The sequence below is a fragment of the Polyodon spathula genome, chromosome 10, assembly GCF_017654505.1.
Source record: "Polyodon spathula isolate WHYD16114869_AA chromosome 10, ASM1765450v1, whole genome shotgun sequence".
Lineage (NCBI taxonomy): Eukaryota > Metazoa > Chordata > Actinopteri > Acipenseriformes > Polyodontidae > Polyodon > Polyodon spathula.
In genome coordinates, this window is record NC_054543.1 from 12,034,771 (window position 1) to 12,055,687 (window position 20,917).

At 35.3% G+C, this 20,917-nt stretch overlaps 2 protein-coding genes across 3 annotated transcripts; both read left to right on the forward strand.

The window, feature by feature from the left end:
• The first annotated feature begins 1,362 nt into the window (after positions 1-1,362).
• LOC121321852 (GTP-binding protein SAR1a) lies at positions 1,363-8,841 on the forward strand. 2 transcript variants are annotated; one of them, XM_041261139.1, is made up of 7 exons: positions 1,363-1,507; positions 2,448-2,522; positions 2,878-2,997; positions 3,687-3,752; positions 6,051-6,154; positions 6,684-6,815; positions 6,905-8,841. In XM_041261139.1, exons 2-7 carry the CDS (start codon positions 2,465-2,467, stop codon positions 7,019-7,021), a joined length of 597 nt encoding a protein of 198 aa, XP_041117073.1. In that variant the 5' UTR covers positions 1,363-1,507; positions 2,448-2,464; the 3' UTR covers positions 7,022-8,841. The 2 variants fall into 2 exon arrangements, with proteins under 2 accessions (XP_041117073.1, XP_041117074.1); XM_041261140.1 differs by having other exon boundaries at positions 1,363-1,502.
• A 2,264-nt stretch (positions 8,842-11,105) lies between these two features.
• On the forward strand, positions 11,106-20,701 carry tysnd1 (trypsin like peroxisomal matrix peptidase 1). Its single transcript, XM_041261515.1, has 4 exons — positions 11,106-12,827; positions 13,127-13,257; positions 13,534-13,719; positions 15,660-20,701. The coding sequence occupies exons 1-4, from the start codon at positions 11,611-11,613 to the stop codon at positions 15,875-15,877; spliced, it is 1,752 nt and encodes a 583-aa protein (XP_041117449.1). The 5' UTR covers positions 11,106-11,610; the 3' UTR covers positions 15,878-20,701.
• Positions 20,702-20,917: the final 216 nt, after the last annotated feature.

Sequence of the window (20,917 nt, forward strand, 5' to 3'; positions counted from 1 at the left end):
AAATGTAATAAAGTAACATATGTAGGCGAGACAGATACATCATTATATAAAAGAATACAGAACCACTTATCAAATATAAGAAATAAAAAAGAAAATGAACCAACAGTCATCACTTTACAAGGCACATACACACCATGGATAACCTAAAATTTGTGGTTTTAGAAAAAAAAGATTAGACAATGTACAATAGGGAAGAGTAAAAGAAAATAAATGGATAAATAGAATAGATACCATGATGTCTGAAGGTTTAAATAGAAAGGAACAGTAGATTGTTACATCATAAGCCGCACAGTGAATGACATCACAAAGACAATAGATTTAAAGAGAAATAAATGTGTAGTTACCATGGCATCAAAAGCCATATAATATATATATAATATTATATAATAATATATATATATATATGCGCGCGCGGCAATATACCTATAAATACCTCCAATGTTTTGATTCAAACACAGGCTCCCTTGAGCAAGATATGTACAACATATCGAAACGTTGGGCAGCTGGCTCTTTGAGCTAAAATATATTATTGTGTTTTATACATAATATTATCCTACAAAGGAAATGAATGGAGGAAGTGAGAGGTGGACTGGAGTATTAAACCAATCCAGGCGGGCGAGACAGGCGGCTAACAAATTTAAGATAAACAATAACAAGTAGTTGTCATGCCGTCAAACACCTATAAATACCTCCAATGTTTTGATTCAAACACAGGCTCCCTTGAGAATGATATGTACAACATATCGAAACGTTGGGCAGCTGGCTCTTTGAGCTTATATACATACATACATACATACATACATACATACATATATATATATATATATATATATATATATATATATATATATATATATATATATATAAAGCATAAGCAACTCTTCAGTGACTTTATAATTCGTACCTTGCTAAGTATCAGTCTTTTCACTTATTAGCCATGGGTTGCAATTTACACAACACCTTCAGAGTTACTGTGTTTAAGAAGATTCTGGAACTTGGGATATCTAGTTTCCATCCATGCAAAAGGAATATACTTCCCTGGGAGCTAGGTCATGTTTTTCTAATACATGGAAAGTATAACAATTTCAAATGTAATAATTGGTACTATGAACTGTATATGGCTGTATTGTACTGCCTAAGCGACAGTATCATTCAGGGCTGTTACATTCAAATTAGTTAACAAAAATTAAAAGTTTAACCCAGGGAGCCAACTCTAAAATAAGCAAGAGCTACCTCATTCGAGTTACTTAATTATATATATGTGTGTGTGACGGTTATTGCATCTATTACTGAGATCAGCTGTTTACTGTGCGGACAATATTGGCAATATTGAGGACGTAATTTCCACCAGTCACGTGATCATCTTTAAGGACCGGACGTGAGCTTTCGTTAATGTCGGCCGGAAAAGGGTATTGAGTTGCTACGCGATTCCGGTGTTCTGTTGGAGGGTGAGAGAGAAGCGATTTGGTCTTGGACGGTGACTGGTACAGAGAAACAGCAGGGTGAGGTGAGCAGCACTGTTGTGTTGTGGTTTTGGCTGACTGTTAACCCTAGTTCTTAAATGACACGTACTTCGCTACTGTGCCCAGCCGGTAGGCCTATAATCACATCAGAGCAAACCAGTTCGGGTCCAATACGAAGAATCTGACCACTGAGTCTGATCCTGAGTCTCAAAATATAATCGGACCCGAGTTTAGCCACGGGCCACGACTTCGTATGATCGGTATTTTCACTTGAGGGTAAACAGCTGTTCTTGAGACACTCACTCCTTTTCAAGCATGGGGTTTCAGAGGCTTAATTTGAACAGGTGTAACCAAAAATGTCACTTTGAAACATACGTGTCAGTACTTCTTCACTGCCAGCCTCACAGTGTGTTGTATTTGATGAGGTAAAATATTTGTTTTTACTAGTGAGTGGTTACATGTAAATATTTGTAATTCATTTCCTATGTATTTTCCTTTCGTTTACAGTATTTAAAAATTCTATAATGTAATTTTAAATTTTTGGATAAAATCGAAAAAACTAAAAATAACATTCAAGGTTGAAGCTGGCAAAATATAACAGCAGTGTCTGTATCATTAAAGTACATTATGTTTTTTTTTTTTTTTAAACCTATGCATACATGTTTTTGCCAACTGGTGTAATAATATACTGGTATATTGTATTTTTCTGACCATGTTTTGTGGTAATACTAAGTGTAAGACAATAGATATGTAATCCAATAGGGCGACTTTTTGAAAAACTTAGCTGTTAAAGGTTTCTTTTATAGCTAGACTTGTATATGCTGCTGTCAAATATGTATTTTTATTGTAACTTCTTAAAGAAAGACTTATTTAAATGAGTATGCTATTCTTTTTTTAGTCCTTCATACAACGTGTGAAAGTTTTTTGTATATGTAAATGTATACTTGTCTTAACCTTGATAATGTCTTATTCTTTTGTTTTAAGGTAACCGAGCAACAGCAATGTCTTTTATATTTGACTGGATCTATAAAGGTTTTAGCAGTGTGCTCCAACTTTTAGGTAATGGCATTTAAAAATGTATTTCTTAAATCTTACACAAGGAATCTAGCACCACCTACTTACTACCCTGCTGAATGTAAAATGGTTAAAATATTAATGTAATACACAATCTTGAAAAATAGTAAGAAACTATACTTTTGCACTGTTTATGGAATGCTTTCTCTTTTTTTCACTTTTTTAAAAACATGTGTATTGTATTATGATTTTCATCCTTGTTCATAACGATGACTTTCAGCCCAGTCTTTGAATTGCAATGTGTTTTCAACAGTGACATTAATCAAATAGAGTATTTTTGCATTAAACAAACCTTTGTGTTTTCTTAGCCTAATTAACAGAATGTTCTTGGGTTCTGCAGGTTTGTACAAGAAATCTGGAAAATTAGTGTTCCTTGGTTTAGATAATGCTGGCAAGACAACATTGCTACATATGCTAAAAGATGACAGATTGGGACAGCATGTTCCCACACTACATCCCAGTAAGTAACTTGATTTTTTTTTTTTCTGTAGTCCTACTTTGTGTTTAAAAAACCCCCCCAAAAAAACCAAAAAGAAAACACAAGTGAGTCTTTCCAACCAACTTTGAGATCCAGAAACAACAGATTCTTAATTCAAAGTGTTAGAGAGCTGAGCCACCCAAACTCTTTGGGTTAATTAAATGTATTCATGCAAGGTCTTCTGTAGGAAAGCAACATTTGATGTCAGCAGTTTCTTTAAAAGTAATTAAAAAAAAAAAAAAAAAAAAAAAAAAAAAAAAATGAGAACGTCCCTATATAAACGACCTATCAAAATAAATTCGACTGATTTCTGCTACCTGGATATATATATATATATATATATATATATATATATATATATATATATATATATATATATGTGTGTATATATATATACTTTCCTTAGAATGAACAATGAATGTGTATATCTCATTTGTTTCTCCATTGGAATTTATACTAACCTAAATACAGGTGCATCAAATAAGTTTGTCTGAGCATAATGAAAATTCAATTAAATCTTACAGTATTATATGCAGTTGACTTTAATAGATTACAATGTTAAAGCTTTATTTTAAGAAGTTTATGTTATACCAATCTAATTAATAATACGGCACAAAAAAAAAAAAAAAAAAATAGATGAATTGTACTTTTTTAAACTTTTTGTTTGACAGCGTCAGAGGAGTTGACAATTGCTGGAATGACTTTCACCACGTTTGATCTTGGTGGACATGCACAGGGTAAGAATATTGCTTTTAGCAATAATTTATTACTACATCTTCATGAAAAGTTATGTATTGCTAATTTAGTTGTCTTTTAATGTGGTTTTAGTTACATTTTCTAACAAAGGGGACTTGGACAGAATTGTACTGTAAAACTGATTAAAATGTGCATATGTGGTGAACTAATACATGTGATTAAGCTTCATACCAAGTTTATAATGCTGTCAGCCAAACAGATTACTATCATAGCATTTTCTTCGCTTCATTGGGCAATAAATGTACCGCATTTGTAATAAAGCATATTGTTTCATTTATTTATTGAATAAGACCGCGTTCACACTTGGGATTTGAGGCGGTCCAGGGCTGTCTTTTCTCAAAGTATGTGAACGCTCCAAAAAAGAAAAGGCATATATAATATACGAGCTGCAGTGCATTCATAATTATGCTTAATTTGTCACAATTGCATTTTCTTCCTGTTATTTAGTAACTAAGTGATAAATACAAAAACTGTAGGATTGTGGATCTCAGTAATAGTGCTGCTAGTGCTTGGCACATTCAGCCACTATTGTTTATTTTGCGCGCAACGACACAAAGCTATAGAAGTTGCATCTTTGCATTAAAGTGCTGATCATTTATTTTAGCTGCTTGCTTTTACACGCACATAAAATACTGTTCTCGTCCACAAATATTAAGATTGTTGATGCACCCTGTGAGGGTGAGACCCTCACTGTAATATTTCAATGCCTGTTATTGTGTTTATTATTTAAAGGGGTAATGCTAATGTTTAGTCTTTACTGGTAATGGTTAGGGACTAGAGAATAATAACGAGTAAAGGGTAGAGTAGTTTTAAAAATCGTGTTTGTAAACAGGCGGTATTCATGCAGGTTAAACAAATACGTATAAATGAGAAGAAACATGTGTAATGTATTTAACATTATTTAATGCCAAGGGAGCAGTAGTACTATTAGATGGTCCGTCGTGAGTTTGTTTTGTGAATGCCAGTCATTGTGTACAACCTGATAGTCAGTCACATATGTGAATGCGCAAAGGCGCCTTAAAAATGCAAATGTGAACAGGGTTGCAGACCTAAATATGGGGCAGCCCTGGGCCTACCTAGGGCCCAGCCCAGTAGTGTGAACAGGGTCTTATTTTCCATATATCAAGGTCCTTATCACATTTTTTATACTCATTTACCCAGTCATTGTGCTATTCCGGATTTAAGTGAATGCAAAGTGCATTCCAATTTGAGATCCAGTAAGAACAAGTTATTTCCTCTCTAGCTTTGCATACACGTTTTTCAATGCTAGAACTCTAAACATGTGTTGTATAAACATTAGTTATGTACTATGTATCCCCAGGTAAATGCCATAAGATTCTGAAATTGCTTTTAAAGAAAACTCCTTTTATTTTCAAATTCACAACCCGAGTGCCATATGTTGTTATTTTTAAGTAGCTTTATTTTAACCCTTTGCGGTCCTATGTCGGACCAGGCCCGACATTTTACAATTTTCCCTTTCCAGTCCAATGTCAGACCCTGTCCAACATCATCAAAAAGACGTAAAACACAGGTCTCTAGTTGTTTTTTCTCCGGAAAAAAACAGAGAAAACCTTTCAATTGCCATATGAGACTGATAGGAGCTGAATGAAGCCGGAAAAAAAGGGTGTATCTGATAGACCCATGCACTACAGAGATAACACGGACATAAACAAAGGAGGTAGCTGCTTCTGCATCCAGTGCTCAAAGAATATCACAGACATTTGCAGAGCGTTTTGAGATGCTATAGCTAGAAAATAATGACTTGGATTGGATTATTGAGGAGTTTGGTGATAAAACGAGTGATCAGGAGAGGATTTATCAGTATGCACATCTATAAAGAGGTATGTGAAAAATACAGTGACAAGGGGTGGGGCTTGGCTGGAGATACAGTACTGAGTGTCCTTTTCTGATTCAATGCCTTTTAAACTTGTTTTACACTGAAAAAATATATTGAAAATAAATTGGAACTGATGCACCTTACAAGCGCTGAATAAATGGAGTGCAAAGGGTTAAGGGTGTAACCAGGAGTGAACAAAACTCTGTGTGACACCCATTTGTAAATCGAAGTGCCCGAGGGTTTGAGAGTAAGCAATTGGAAACCAGAACACACTATTATTGAATTCAGGCCAAACTGTCTTAGTATGTAGTTTGCAATCAATTCATTCATTTGACCCTCATTCCATAATCCGCCTATAAAATTATCAAAATGAGATATGGTGTTTATAATTGGAGCATTCAGAATTAAACAATTCTGTAATGTTTATTTTCTTTCTACACAGCACGAAGGGTTTGGAAGAATTACCTCCCAGCTATAAATGGAATTGTCTTCCTAGTGGACTGTGCAGATTTGTCACGCCTTGCTGAATCTAAAATTGAGCTTGACGTAAGATCAACTTTACATTTCCTTAACTTTGCGGGTTATATTGCTAAGCTGGTTAAATCATTTACGCCCAGAAAAAATGCTTGAGGGAGCCTAAAATTACTTGGGGTCATTTGTAGTTTGGTTATTTATTTTAATTAAGTGTTAACACACTTACAAGGTGTTTGTATTTGGCGTTTCAAAGCAAACCGATGTAAATGACTAATGAGTAAAATTGCGTCTGTCAAACTCTGATATTGCAATAATAATTGTTGTACCCTTGGTTAATTTTTACATTCTACTTTACTGCATGCAATTAGCTAGTTTGTTTAGTTAGTTTTCCTATATCATGGGTCTCGAATATACACATTTTTATTAAAACACACACCTACTACAAAAATGGTACCACATTTTTTAAATAATATAAACACTTGTTCATTTTATCTTTTGACTTGTCATGTCATTGGTTGGTGTGGGTTCAGTTGCAGTTTAGTGAGGTGTTGTGCCAGCTACTTGGCTACTACACATCATTTAATTATATATTTTTATATAGGCACTCTTGACAGATGAGACCATTTCAAATGTGCCAATCCTTATTCTGGGCAACAAGATTGACCGGGCAGAAGCAATTAGTGAAGAGAAACTCCGGGAACTATTTGGGCTATATGGTCAAACATCAGGAAAGGTAGGATAAGTTTGCTGGTACACATGCACATTGCATCTCTGGTGTTCTGTGTCTCTTGGTTTAATGTACTTCTTTTTGTTTACTTCTAGGGCAATGTGCCATTGAAGGAAATGAACGCAAGGCCTATGGAGGTATTCATGTGCAGTGTGCTGAAGAAACAGGGATATGGTGAAGGCTTTCGTTGGCTTTCACAGTATATTGACTGATCTCTTTACACATTGTATCATTTTGGACTGAGATGGTTCCTGACTTTGACAATTTTTGTACAAGGACATGGAAAAATATACTTTTACCCAAATCAGCTTTGATAAATAGTACACCTTGAAAATGTTACCAGTACTCAGATAGCTACCTGTTTGCTGTTATGTGCTGCAATATATTTGCAACACAATTTAAAAAGTCTCAAAGTACTTCCAGCTGCTACTTTAGTATTGGTCTTTTTAAAGTCTTATTTTGAATTCTTCATAAACCGTTTATCCAATGTGAACAGTGTTCCTTCTGATGTTGTGTAAAGAAACATTTGTTACTTTCACATAACATTTTGAAACATTATTTCAGTTTTTATTAAAGTAAGCCCAGTTTTCTGGTAAACCAGTGCAGGGAGGTGGGAGCAGGATGCCATGTCCAGGTCAAAGTTGCAGAAGCTTGTAAATGCACATGCTTAAAAAGAATGCATGCATTATTAATGAATGGATTGTCTTTGAATTTTGTAATAGCATGTGTATTTATAACCTGTGTTAGTAAAACAGTTTTAAAAAAGAAAATTACATTATGTAGCTCATTGTGGTTGATTAGTCCTTAATTAGAACATTGTCTCTTTAATCTTTTGTAATGATTCTTAATCGTATTACCTGGAAATTTGGTAGCAATAAATAATGTCTTCTGTCTGGTTTAAACCCACCCAAACAGCTTAAAGAAACAAGGGGTTATCCTGCATCTCTCTTACCTGCAGCTGTGTTTACCTTTGCATGACAACTAAGCCATAATCAGACACTTTTGAGAGCTGGGTTTATTTGTTGGCTTTCTTAAGAAGTACTGTTGAATGGTCATAAAGTGGAAAAGGTTTGAAGTGAATCAGGCTGTACTCGTGCCTTGTATTGACCCTTCCTAGCAGACATTGTAAACCATTCATGTGTTTTTTGCAATACCTATGCTATAAAATATGGCATCAAAAAAGCAATGTGCTTTTTTCTATTTTTGCAGGTCAAGGTACAGCTGGCATCTTTTAAACCTTATCATATTTTGTGTGGAACGATAATTTTACCAGTTATTTTTAGAGTTGTTTAAAGAATGAAATGTTTAAAAAAAAATAATAATTGAATTGTTGTATGGACAAATCAGTGCAGTATGGCCAGCACTGGTTATATTTACCTTCTGCTTTATTCACACTAAGTTTACATGCTTTTAATTTTGCAGCATACTAAGGGTAATGGGTGGGAGGGAAATTGTTTTATTTTTCATGTAAACTGGCTAAACTCTATTGTATGTACTGTACATGTTAATGTAGATAAAGAATGTTGCCTTTGCAGGGCAAATTTGAAATTTGCCTACAGTTCACTAACCAATAGTTGGGGTGTGGTAAGTATTTTTTGAATATGAACTACTGTCAACCTACACGTTGCTTCTGGTAGTATGAGAATTCTTATGGCATACCATACAAGACTCAACAACCATAGCTTTGTGTGCCCTAACAGTAACTGTCATATTCCATGTATTTTTTGCACATTTGTACATACTTACTAAATTACTTGGATTTCCAGAGTTCTAATGTCTTGGTATTACCCCTCAGTTGAACTTATAATATACTTGGACCAGCATGCCACTTAGGAAAAGTGGTTCCACCAATAGAATACTGATTTTATGAGTCAGTCCACCCCAAAAACATTAACACATTTTATGTTTTTAACTATTACAACTATCATGTTAAGTTTTAAGCACACTCTGTACATTGATGAAAATGTGGTTCTATTATAGTCATCTAGTTTTGATGCACTGTCAAATAAATGGAACGTGTTTGTTTATGCTGGATCAGACCCCATAATTGATAACTACTATCAACAATTGTGGCAGACCACATCCTATCGGGTACGGGTAACATATGGAAGTATCTATTGACTACCAAATTAACATTTGTGCTACTAAATTATGTTTTTAAGGGCTAGTAATCACTCCATTTTTCTTTTTTTTTTTTTCCAAATTGTGTATTAAATACTTATTGTAGCTCCACTACAAAAGATTTGTTTAGCATCATTATGTATAAAAAAAAAACAATTTTTTTTTTTAAACACCATTCCGAGTGACATTACGTAATGTATGTCATCTTAAATAAGAAAGTCGTTCGTCTTAATTAATTGTCGGGGGGGGGGGGGGATGAGTAGCAAATTATTATTTATTAAAAATATTTGACATTCATATGTTTGCCTTGTTGTGGTGTTTTCAAGATCTTAATCTGGCCCGGCACTATAAACTCTCTCTCTCTATATATATATATATGTGTGTGTGTGTGTGCAACTTACCACTATTATAACACATTTATTTTTGAAAATAAAATAAGGTATATAAATGATGGACACTTGATCATTCATCCTTGACCATCACACGCTTGTGTGACTGACTGAAGCATATGCACTTAATCACCTTATTAGTGAGACAGTTGATTGGATACTGGATATGGAGTGATTTCAGCTGTTGACGATTGCATAAAAGCAATAAAAAAACACAATATGTCACGTCTGTCAAGACAGCATCGCCTTCGTGCAATCGGCATTTTGGAGGCTGGACCAGGGCAGCGTACTGTGGCTCGGTGCTTACAGCCAGCAATTTCACACCTGGTGAGACCAGTGGCAGTGGAAGCCATTGAACCAAACTAACCCCAAAGCCAAGCTGCCGCACCCCCAGCACCTCTAGTTCCAGTGCCCTTGTGAGAGACGGTATAACCAGACACACTGTCAATGACAGGCCACGAACTGGTAGAGTCACAAGACAGACAGATCATTTTGCAGCATCTTTGTGATGTCAATTGATAATCAGCACAATAAAAAGTCACTGCAACTGTTCTAAAACAGAGTTTGTAATTTTACCCAAATATAAGTGATATGTTTCTTTTGGTTTTTTATTTATTGCTTTCACTTGTCTTCACTAATCTATGTCCTTTTTCTATTTGGTGTGTAAAAATGTAAAGCAATGTCACTTAAAAGTTAACCCTACTTTGTTGCATGGTGTTTGTCTACCTGTTGGGTTAACAAAGAATCTGAGTCTCAGCAACACATACTGTATTAAGTAAAATTAATATTCAAACAGAAAAGCGATGTATTGAAAAGTGTATAAATGTTAGAGCAAATGTGTCTTGGTCAGTTTTGAAAATAAACTGCCTTCTTTTATTCTTCCAAGACTAAAATATAAGGCGTGCTTGTTAAAAACATTAAAGCAATTCACCTAACTTTTGCTTAAGTATAATTTACACAGCACCCCTGATCCTTTTCAATATGGGAGTGTTTTAAAGATTAAAATCTCTTGATCAAATTCATGCCAACTTTAGAGGTCTCGTGTTTAAAATAAGGAATAAGACTGATTTAAGTTAGATGTTTAATGCGGTGTTTCCAGATGAATGTGATGCTCAGTTCTACTTTTGTATACCCAATGCACAAATCTTGACTTGGAAGTGCTCACGAAATGCATTAACGCAGGATGGATATCGATGTAATTTAGTTGGTTGAAAGATTCATAGGAAAACATCCTCAACGGCTTTTTTTTTTATGACTTACGAGAAAACCAATCCATAATGATAAATACAGCTAACTATATATACAGAATGCTCCCACGGCACAAACTATGTAAAACAAAAAAAATATTCTGTACAGTAAAATTCAAAATATTGTTTACTTTAGCGGCATGTTCGTATCAGTTATCCCCCCTTCATGAGAGTCTGGTTTCGCCGTACTTATAGTTTTACGTTATAAACCCAAATTAACATTAACACGTTTTCTATATTCCTATATTTTTCTATATGTAGATGTAGCATTGCATATCTTGGTCAATTGCGTATCTTCAGCCAATTTACTGTCCTCTGTAAACATCCGCTGTTTTTGATGGTCTGTTCTGTGATTGGTCCCCTGCTTTAGGTTCCTGGGTCGTACAAAGGATCGTGGAAAACATTAGCCAATAAGAATTTCTGTAATAAGCACTATTTTTTAAAAACCAATCAGATTGTACGGATTTGGCGAGTCACTTTCATATCAGAGTATGGATCCAATAGGAATCTGTTTTTTTTACAAAAGAAGCAAACTGGATGTGTCTTGTTATGTTCTTTCCGGAAATATCTGCCCTTTCAACCTTTTAAAAAATCAAGGGTTTGTGGTTGCTCGGTTCAGTTTGATAGTGTAATATTATGGTAATATGATAATCTGATTTGTCATATAGTGTGTTTTTTTTAAAGATAATATGTTAAATCTCAACTTGTTTAGAAGGTGCATGTCAGTAGCGTAGACAACAGCCAGAGTTTTCGTTCAGTTGAATGATGTGATATAACGTGCTTACACATAATGCAGCACGTTGCGAAATCATGCATATGGGGATGAAAGTGACAAATTATGCACACAAAGTATTTTCCAGCCCGGAAATAAGGGACAGATAGGATACGCGTGCATTTAATATAGTGCTGAAAATTAATATTGGACATACATACAGGTTATGTGCTAGTGTTTTGTATTCAACCTTTAACATTTCTTGTGCAAACTCATTCAAAGGAATTTCTAAGCTTGGTGATATTTGGCAGTAACCTGGTGATATTAAATTTATGGCACAACTTTCAGCAATGAGGACCCCAGAAGAAATCTGTTGTATTGTCACAGTTTTCAGAGCAACGGAGCATTTTATGTGTATCGACAGAGATGGTATACATGAGAAGGCTCTGGATCGCTCCATTTCTCAAAGTAACAAAGACTCACTGAGCCCTCGAGCTGCATCAGTTGGACCCTGTGAACCATGGAGCTGCAGTGGGGTAGTTCTGAACAGCCAGACTGGCATAGCAGTCTGCCATGGACTTATCTTCACCCCATTTCTCCTCAACAAAGACATGGACCTGTCTGGCTGTCAGTTCCTGCTTCCTGATAATTTCAGTAAGCAGCTACAGATTGAGGTTCAGTTCTCCGATGCAGTGGCTCCCCAGTTTGTCACTACAACAAGACAGAAGAACCATACGGTGAACCAATGTAGTGGAAAAACCTACAGGAGAACAAGACCCCAGTTAAACCCATTGCCCCAAAAGGCTGAGCTCCTCATGCTTGTGCCCTGTTTGGAATTTCAAGAGACTTTCCAGAAGATGTTTAACAAATCGGACAAGTGGCAATTTTATAATGAGCAAGATGACTTTGAACTGAAGGAACTTCAAAATGACACTCAATTTTTACACTGGTTTGCCGTTCTTAAAGTGCCAGGTTTCTTGACAAAAGAAGCAGGGGCAGTGCCTTGGTTGGCTGCCACAAGCTTAAGAAAAGTTGACTCTGTATTTGCCTGTGGTTCACCATTTGGTTCTTTATGTCCTGATATCTTCATGAACACCCTTAGCAAAGGGATAGTGAGTAACCTAGCAGGAGAGGGCAATGCTGTGATTCTCACTGATGCACGCTGTTTGCCTGGCACTGAAGGAGGAGGACTTTTCTTGAAAAAAGGAGGCCACTTCTATCTTGTCGGGTTGATTGTGTCTCCTCTCTACTGGAAGGCGACTGAATGGATTGGACTTACTTTGGTTTGTTCAGTGGGGCATATTTTCAGAAATATGAGGCGGTTTGTAACTGAACATGACCCCTTCTTGAAAGGGATTTGGCCTCCAATGCTAATGGACAGGACACTTAAAATACAGTTTGCCCTAAATCATCCTTCAGTGGTCTTGGTGGAGTGTGGTCAATTCTGGGGCTCTGGAGTGATGATAAATTCTAGATTGATGCTTACGTGTAGACATGTGTTAAATGAGGCAACAAGAGTCACAGTGAAGAGCAACATTACCTCTGAAAGGTATAGCTTTTATTATCTGTCTGTTTGGATAACTTTGCAGGATATATATGTATTCTGTGGGGCTCACCCAAGCGTGTGTGTGATGCTTTCCTTTACTATGCGAAACTATTAAAGAAAACACAAAAAGAATGTATGTGATAATTGCTAGAGATGTACTAAACATTTTGAAATTGCTTTTAATACTGTTTTAATGTTGGTTACCACATTTGGCCAAAAGGTGGCACCATATGCTAACTTCAAATTACAGTCGAGAGAAACTGCAGTGCTTGTGCCGTGTACGAACTGATCTTGTTTTTCAGTTTCCTCTCTGTGGTAGGAGAAGTGATTTTTTCAACAAAGAAATACTCAGCATATGACATAGCTGTGGTGCAGCTCCAAACTGATTTTCCTGGCAATAGTGTATCTGCGCTTACTTCCAGCTTTAGCCCAGGTACTGTATGGTTGTAATTATCTATTTGTTTGACAAATAATTTGTGTTCTAGGCCCTGTTGTTTACATCCCAAAATGTGTTTCTGCAGTGGTCACTGCTAAGACTGATGCAACATTTAGTGTAATACCTGTCACAAATCAATTTTTTGCTTAATAAAATCACTGGCTATTTTTAAAGAGGTATCAGTTTATTTAGTTAAAAAAAAGGTTGCATTTTGATTAATGTAGCAGCCCAGTTGTTTGTCATTCTGCTTACTAATGTTTTGAATCCACACAGGGGAAGATGTCCTTCTTGTTGGTTTTGGAGCTTTTGGTCAGAGCTGTGGACCGTCTGTGACATCTGGAATTCTGTCCCGTGTGATTACCTGTGAATCAAGACCAGTGATGCTGCAGACTACATGTGCAGTACATGCAGGGGCCAGCGGGGGTGCTGTACTTCGAGCTGAAACTGGAGAGCTGCTAGGTAAATACATTATGCCAGATTTTAAAAAATTGATTACCCAGAAAGCCTCTTTGAGGGGATTCTGAAAGGACATGTGCTTATATTTCTGTCCCAAGAGCAAAATGATGCTTTACTAAGAGTTACTGACACAAAGTGCTTTAAAAATGTGGTCTGTAATGTACACCAGCTTTGCCATTAAGTCAGTAGCCTAAATATATGTTTTACAGTTATTATGGCTCCCAGTGCTAATGTTTGTATAGCTACATGTAGCCCTGTGAATTTTATAAGATCTGTGCAACTTGAGCATATGGTTGTTTAGCTAATCTAAATTGTAAAAAAAATATGTTCAGAATTGGCATGGTTATAAGATGCCTGAAAATGTAGAAAGTAATGACAGCTTTTGAAGGTTAATGCAATTTACAGTTTGGACCTAAATAATATGATACAACAAATTACTCCCACACAATAAGTTATTGATTTCAGAGAATCGTAAACTAATGAACCACAATTATACTTTTAAGCCGCTGATGATGACTGAAAATGACATGTTTTTCTCAGGACAGTTCCCCTAAGTAGAGAATCCAAAGCAGTAATTAAATTTCCTGATTCACAGATGCATATTATCTTTTAAAAAGAAATGGTAGAAGAACTGAAGACATGCCATGTCCGTAAAGGTTTAAGTCTAAAATCAGAGAACTTGTATTTAATTAATATATTTAAAAATATATATTTTAATTTATTTTAAAATCCTGTGCAAGTTTTACTTTACTTAACAGCAAAGTGGCAGCAACCGACTAAAGTGAAGTTAATAATGAATTCTGTGCAAATAGTGATGAAGTTTCCTAAGAAAAACCCATTGACTGTGAACCCAAAGCATAGTTTTTATATCCTCAGATATGGGTAAAAACATGTCAAACAGATATAAAAAGTGCATGAAGGTGTCAAATCCAATCCGGTCCGGTGCATCTTAAGTCCCATTTCCATGAAGCTGGTAGCTCTAATTCTGTTCTAAGGCCATGGCAGGGATATGCATGTTACTGTCATACTGGTTTAAATTGCTGCGGTGAGCAGCTGTTGGTTATTTTCTTAACCCATGTATCTAGGATAGTGCCAGCTTAGATGCTTTTTAGTGTGAGGTGTTAATGGTGCGGCATAGCCAGGTGACAAGTTAGCTGCTGAGCTAGGATTGGAAACAAGGATACAAACTAGGTCACACAGTCTCCTGTATCTAACTAAAAGGAAAGTCCTAAAACAGGTGTTTGTTTTGTGGCTTAATATTGATGTGTGTGCAGATCCAGAGGGCGGTGTTATACCTGCTACCTTCAACTGGGATGTTAAACTAACCATACAGCATGTTGCATGGATAGAGAGCCACTGGTCACTTCAATGAATTGATGGGTAACAACAGTGTTCTAGCGGGCTAGTAAGGACATTTGCATTTGTTATTTGACAATTATGGACTAGCTTATATGCTAATAGATGTACACTGCTGGCAGAACTCAGAGCTGTGTGCTCAAGCAACAAAGTATTGCCTCTCTTGCAGTTGTTATATTTGTGCTGCATCCTTTTTAATTATCTACAAATCTTCTGCAGAATTAGAATTACTTCTGTGTCTGCTCAGCCTCACTGCAAGATTCCAGATTTGCATACATGGGTTGTGGAGCATTTTCAGCCAGATTTCTTCAGGGTACCACTGAACAAGTTGGATGAATTGCACATTCAAATTACTATATGTGAATGACAGACCAAGTTAGTTATCTGCAGGTAACAACCACTGTGGAGGATATTCAGAAATGTTTTAGGCTATTTTAGGTAATGCATTTCAAATTTCTCTCACTGTTTCTAGATTTTAAAGTCCCGTTTGTTTTTGAGCAGATCTGTGAGGTTTCTAATCTACATTGACTTTTCTTCCCTAGTACTTGCTGAAGAGCCTTACTTCTATGTGTCTTTTAAACCCTTAGGTATTGTATGCAGCAATACCAGAGACACTGCAGCTGGGGTGACATATCCACACCTCAACTTCAGTATCCCAGTCACTGTCCTGCAGCCACTGCTCAACAAATACACCCTGACTGAAGATGGAGGTGTCTTTGAGGAGCTGGACAGAGCCAGTGATGTGGTCAGAGATGTGTGGAGGCTGCAGAGCCCTAATTGCCAGGCCCCACGCAGCAAACTGTGACTGTCACAGCACCTGACTGAGACAGCCAGCGGGGGTCATGTCTGAGAAGAAACCTTCAGCCATCTGTTTGATATAGAACTGTTGTTTTTTAGTTAAAGTAAATTTTACTTCTGCATCAGTTTATTAATTATTGAATTTGAAATATCCAATATGTATAGCCTAATTTTGTAACTGAGGCTTTGATATGTATTATATTTGCATAATAAGGTACAACTATTTTGTATTACTATTGTTACGATAGTAGAAATGAACAGTGTGGCTAAAATCATTCCTCTTTGAAAATGGTAATGTTTCCCTCATTATGGGATACTTGGTGTTATTCGTGAGGGAGTTTATGTTTTATTTATTCTATTTTATCAATGGTATGATAATGAAATTCTGGGGATAATCCCTGTGTCACCGTGAAAAGAATCATTTCAATTTATAGTCATGAAACTATATGAGTTTAGATTGAAAATCCAGAGAGAAGGCTTTAGCAATAACTGATCCAAATGCTTCTATCAGCTTTATGCTGGATTAATTACACGTAATTCAGCAGGATTTAAATCCTGATTTATATGCACGTTATCAAATTACTGACTAAATCCAAGGGCATACCAAAACAATAAAATAAATACGGCATTTCCAGTATTGTTTACTTACAGCTTTTTTTTCCTAGATTCTCAAAGACAGATAAGAAACAACCAAAGTTTTAACAAGACACTAGATTAAATGGCTCAGTTGTTTATTTCTATTAACGTGTGCATGCTTTTCCTTTCTGAAAAAATCATGCCAATTTAATATAGCTTTGAGATGAGTCTGAAATCATGTTTACCTTTCTCTTCTGTCAAAAAACAAGATGTGTCCTGTATAATGGTGTCAGTATAGTGTAAACAACAGCTTGAAAATAAGATTACCTGTTTAGCCTGTTTAGTTTGTAGTGTGACAAGGAGGGACACAGCTTGTGTTCCTGAAGCTACAACTTCCTTTAGGTAATGTAAATAAACCGAACAAGGCCTAGTTCATGTCAGCCTGCAGGAGTCAGTTACCCAGGAATCATACTGTTTGTACAGAACTGAAATTGCTGGTGCGGCACTGTAGCTTTAAGCACGGTCGTTTCTCCGGTTACAATCAGAGATTATTCAGAAATGGTATGCAGTTGTTATTTTTTCATCCCAGAAATAGTTTGAGCTGGTAGATTCCTGTAGCTCATCATTTTAGGTTTCCAGGGTGCTTGCTGACAACTGCTGGCTGTGGGGTATCACTTTTCATTTATTGCAGTTGTGACCCACTGCTGTGGATGTCAGGTTAAAAAAAGAAATCAACTCACAGTGAAAAGAATGGCAACAGCTTTCACGTTGTTACTCCAGCATTCTTAGCATGTCACTTAAGTTTGGGAGATATTTAGTCAACAAAAGCAACGCCTTGACATGGAGATTGATAATACAACAAAATTATTATTTAAAAATAACAATAATGTTTTGACAGATTTCATTGATCCACTTTTCAAGTGACTATATACTTATGTATATATGTCTTGCTATATAGAACCAATCTGATGAATCACCTATATATAAATGTAAAATCAATTAAAAAAAAATGAAGACAACAGTTTATGAAGTCCATTTCGAAATGGGTGTTTGTCTGTATTAAATCATTTTGAAAACAGGGCCTTCATTGTCATTAAAGAGACTCCATTGCAGTCTAACTGGAGATCTAATTTGGTATACAAAGGACCTTTGTAAGGATCTGAACATTTGCACTGTTATGTAGATCCTTAAAATAGAGCACAGTGAATGTGTAGCTCAAATCTTAACCCAAATTCTCCCAGACCTCACCTCCCCCTCTCCATGCAAAGGTGTAATATATGAAAAACTGTTGCGTTAATACACTTGTACAAAAAACCTTTTAGGTCTATTTTTTCACCTTTTTCATCAGCTAATACAGTAAGTCACCTCTGTTAAGATTGTTCTCGTGCTTCTGAAGAGTAGTTGTGCAGCAATGAAGGTCAGGCCTGAATGTGCCAGCTATTGATAATTTTACTTTGTTCGACTTTAATGAGTCTTATTAGAACACAGCTGAACTCATTAGTTCCCCTGCAGGAGAGATAAAATGTCAGGGTCTGCTGCCAGTGAAAACTGAAAAGTTTTAACCCTTTGTTACACAGCATTTGGGGACCGGTTTCACAAAGCTTTTACAGCTAGCAGACCTGTAAATTCAGTTTTGCTTTATAGATGAAAATAAAGTGAAAGAAAATGTGTATTTTTTAATCATTTAGACTAGCTGAGTTGATTTCTATATTGTTTTCTGAAACAGGTAGAACAAAATAGCATGCTACTTAGCCAGCAGTGTTTTGAGAAACTAACCCCAGAACTAATAAAGAAATCCAGAAATAATGTTTCAAGTTGCTTTTAAAGGTGAACTTGCATATACATTACAATACAGTGCCTTTGTATGCAAGAAAAAAAAGAGTAATGCTAATGTGTAATTTCTATTCTATGAATCACAGTTGAGGATCTGCCGCAGTCCCAAGAATTCACACAACTAATGCATTAAAAATGCAATTTTAAAGTAATAATGATCCCCAACTCTAATATGGGCCATGACTACAACATATAATTAGGATAACCTGGTTATTTTATCACAATCTCTGGTTTCTATGTTTTCTGTACGGGAAAAGAGCAGCAGATCCTCAATAATAGTGATATGCTGTATTAGGAGAAGGGCAGATCCAGTTCATTGCTTTGAACTGTTCTTCTGTGTTTCATGTTTGGCACTTCATGGTCTCAATGGTCAAACTGGACTGGCGTTTATAACATTAAACTGTGGCTCATTGATGCATCTAGCTTGCCTCTCCAGTGGTCTCAGATCCAGGTAAAATGATTACTGTAAAATAACTTGCCAACAAATAAGAATTGCTCCATATAAAGCACTCTTTAAATAATAATCACTAGTTTAATATTGTACTGATTAAAATAAATACATATTTTAACTACAATCTAAAACAACAAATCCATCCTTGAAACTCCACTGGTCTTTTCAATTGTTTTAAATTATATTTAAAATACATCATTAAAAAAAAAATAATAATAATAATAATGCAAAGAATCTCAGGCCCACTGCCTTTTAATGTTAAAGTGCTCAAACATGAAAAATTACATACAGTTCACCAACATGCACTACTATAAACTAACAGATATATCTTATTTTTTATGAATATACAACAGTTACAATTAACCAATGGAAAACTGAATGTGAAAATGTGTCTATTGTGAGAATTTAACTATACACAAAACTTCAAGTAACATACACAGTTAATAAAAAGTAATTCAAGTAGCATAATAAGAATATTATTTTAAGTGGCACATTCTTGAAATATAAGATTTCAAGATTGGGAATTGAAAATTCAGATTTCTGACCAGGGTGATTTAATTTGTTACAATGCAATAAAACAAAAAAAAAAACCCCAAACAACATTTCTAGTGTTTTTTCAACAGGTGGTGCCCTTTACCTTAAACCAAACATCGCGAAAGCACCACCTTGCCAAAAAAGCAGAGTCACAGGTAGAACTCATACAACATTTGTCAGCAGGTATCTAGGCCCAGGTAAAAATGCTTCATCACAACAACACTGTGTATTTAGCATTGAATACAATTATTTCTTCTAAGACTATTTAAGCCAATTAAAAGAAAGCAAAATGAACATTAGCGATTCATAATAATGTTACTTTCATGGATATACATCATATACTTTATGTACAGAAATGTGTAAGTGTACATTCTGGGTTTGGAACTACTGCAAACCATACTAAATAACCTTGTTTCTAAAGAAATCCAGATATGCTGTTTACAATGTCTGAAACACTCTTCCCATGTTCCTTTTGCCATCATGCAGGTAACATGGCTACATCTATTATTAATTTAAAACACCACATTACACAGCTTGAGTTCCTCTTTTCATAATGAAGGATATTTATTGGGTTCTGGCACCCGTTTCTAACACAATTGCCTGCTTCAGATAAAAGATACACACTGCTTATATCAATATTATACCAATCAAAAAGCATCATGGTGTTCAAATTTGCAAGTATCAAATAGGAACTGCTTTATTTATTTATTTATTTATTTATTTATTTATGCATTTATTTGTATTAAATGTCAAATTAAAGCTACACTGTTTAAGAGTTTTTATATATTTTTTGACCACACTGTAAGAATGTATTAGTTAAAAAATCATTAATCAGTTTTGTTAAATTTTGAAGAAAATTATATGAGCTTTGGGAATGCAGTATTTTTTTTTTTTTAAATCATTTTTCAAATATCCAGTGCCTGAATGAAGCACTGCAATTGGAGCTAATGGAATGCCAGTTAGCGCTACAGTTTTTCACCCAAGTAAACAGTGATTAGTTCATAGTTTTGTGTATTTAAAAAAAAACGTACAGGAGATTGCTTTAAATGGGTCTAACCGTTAGCATACAAGCATCCGCTCTGAGCCCAATTTCAGAGGGTTTGTTTTTAGAAATTCATTGATCCTTACTGTGTGTCATTGCAGAAGATACCAAAAGAAATATGCTTAGAGTTTCCAGACATCAAGAGTGCAAACCTTCAGAAAATAACCGAACAATATAAATGTGGTGGGCTGCATTGTTTGTACATAGAACTATACTGTTCAGCGGAAATGTTAGCATCTTAGTGTGTGTTAGAATTAATATAAATATGTTTATTTCAATATAAAAAGGTGCCATGTTGGGAGTCAGGTTCTTTTTTCTGTTTCTGTACTATGCCTATTTGAGGAATCTTCAGAAAATCATACCCTTTAACAAGAAAATAGCTGTAAATATGCGTAGCATTCAGACTTGAATTGAAGAATATCTCTTGGTTTAAATTTTGTAAAAGACAGTGTATATATATATATATATATATATATATATATATATATATATATATATATATATATATATATATATATATATATATGTTGACAGTTTCCAGCAGTTAAGTTATTAGGCAATTATATCAGGAAATGTGCCAAAAGTCCATTTACAGGACAATCAATATTGGG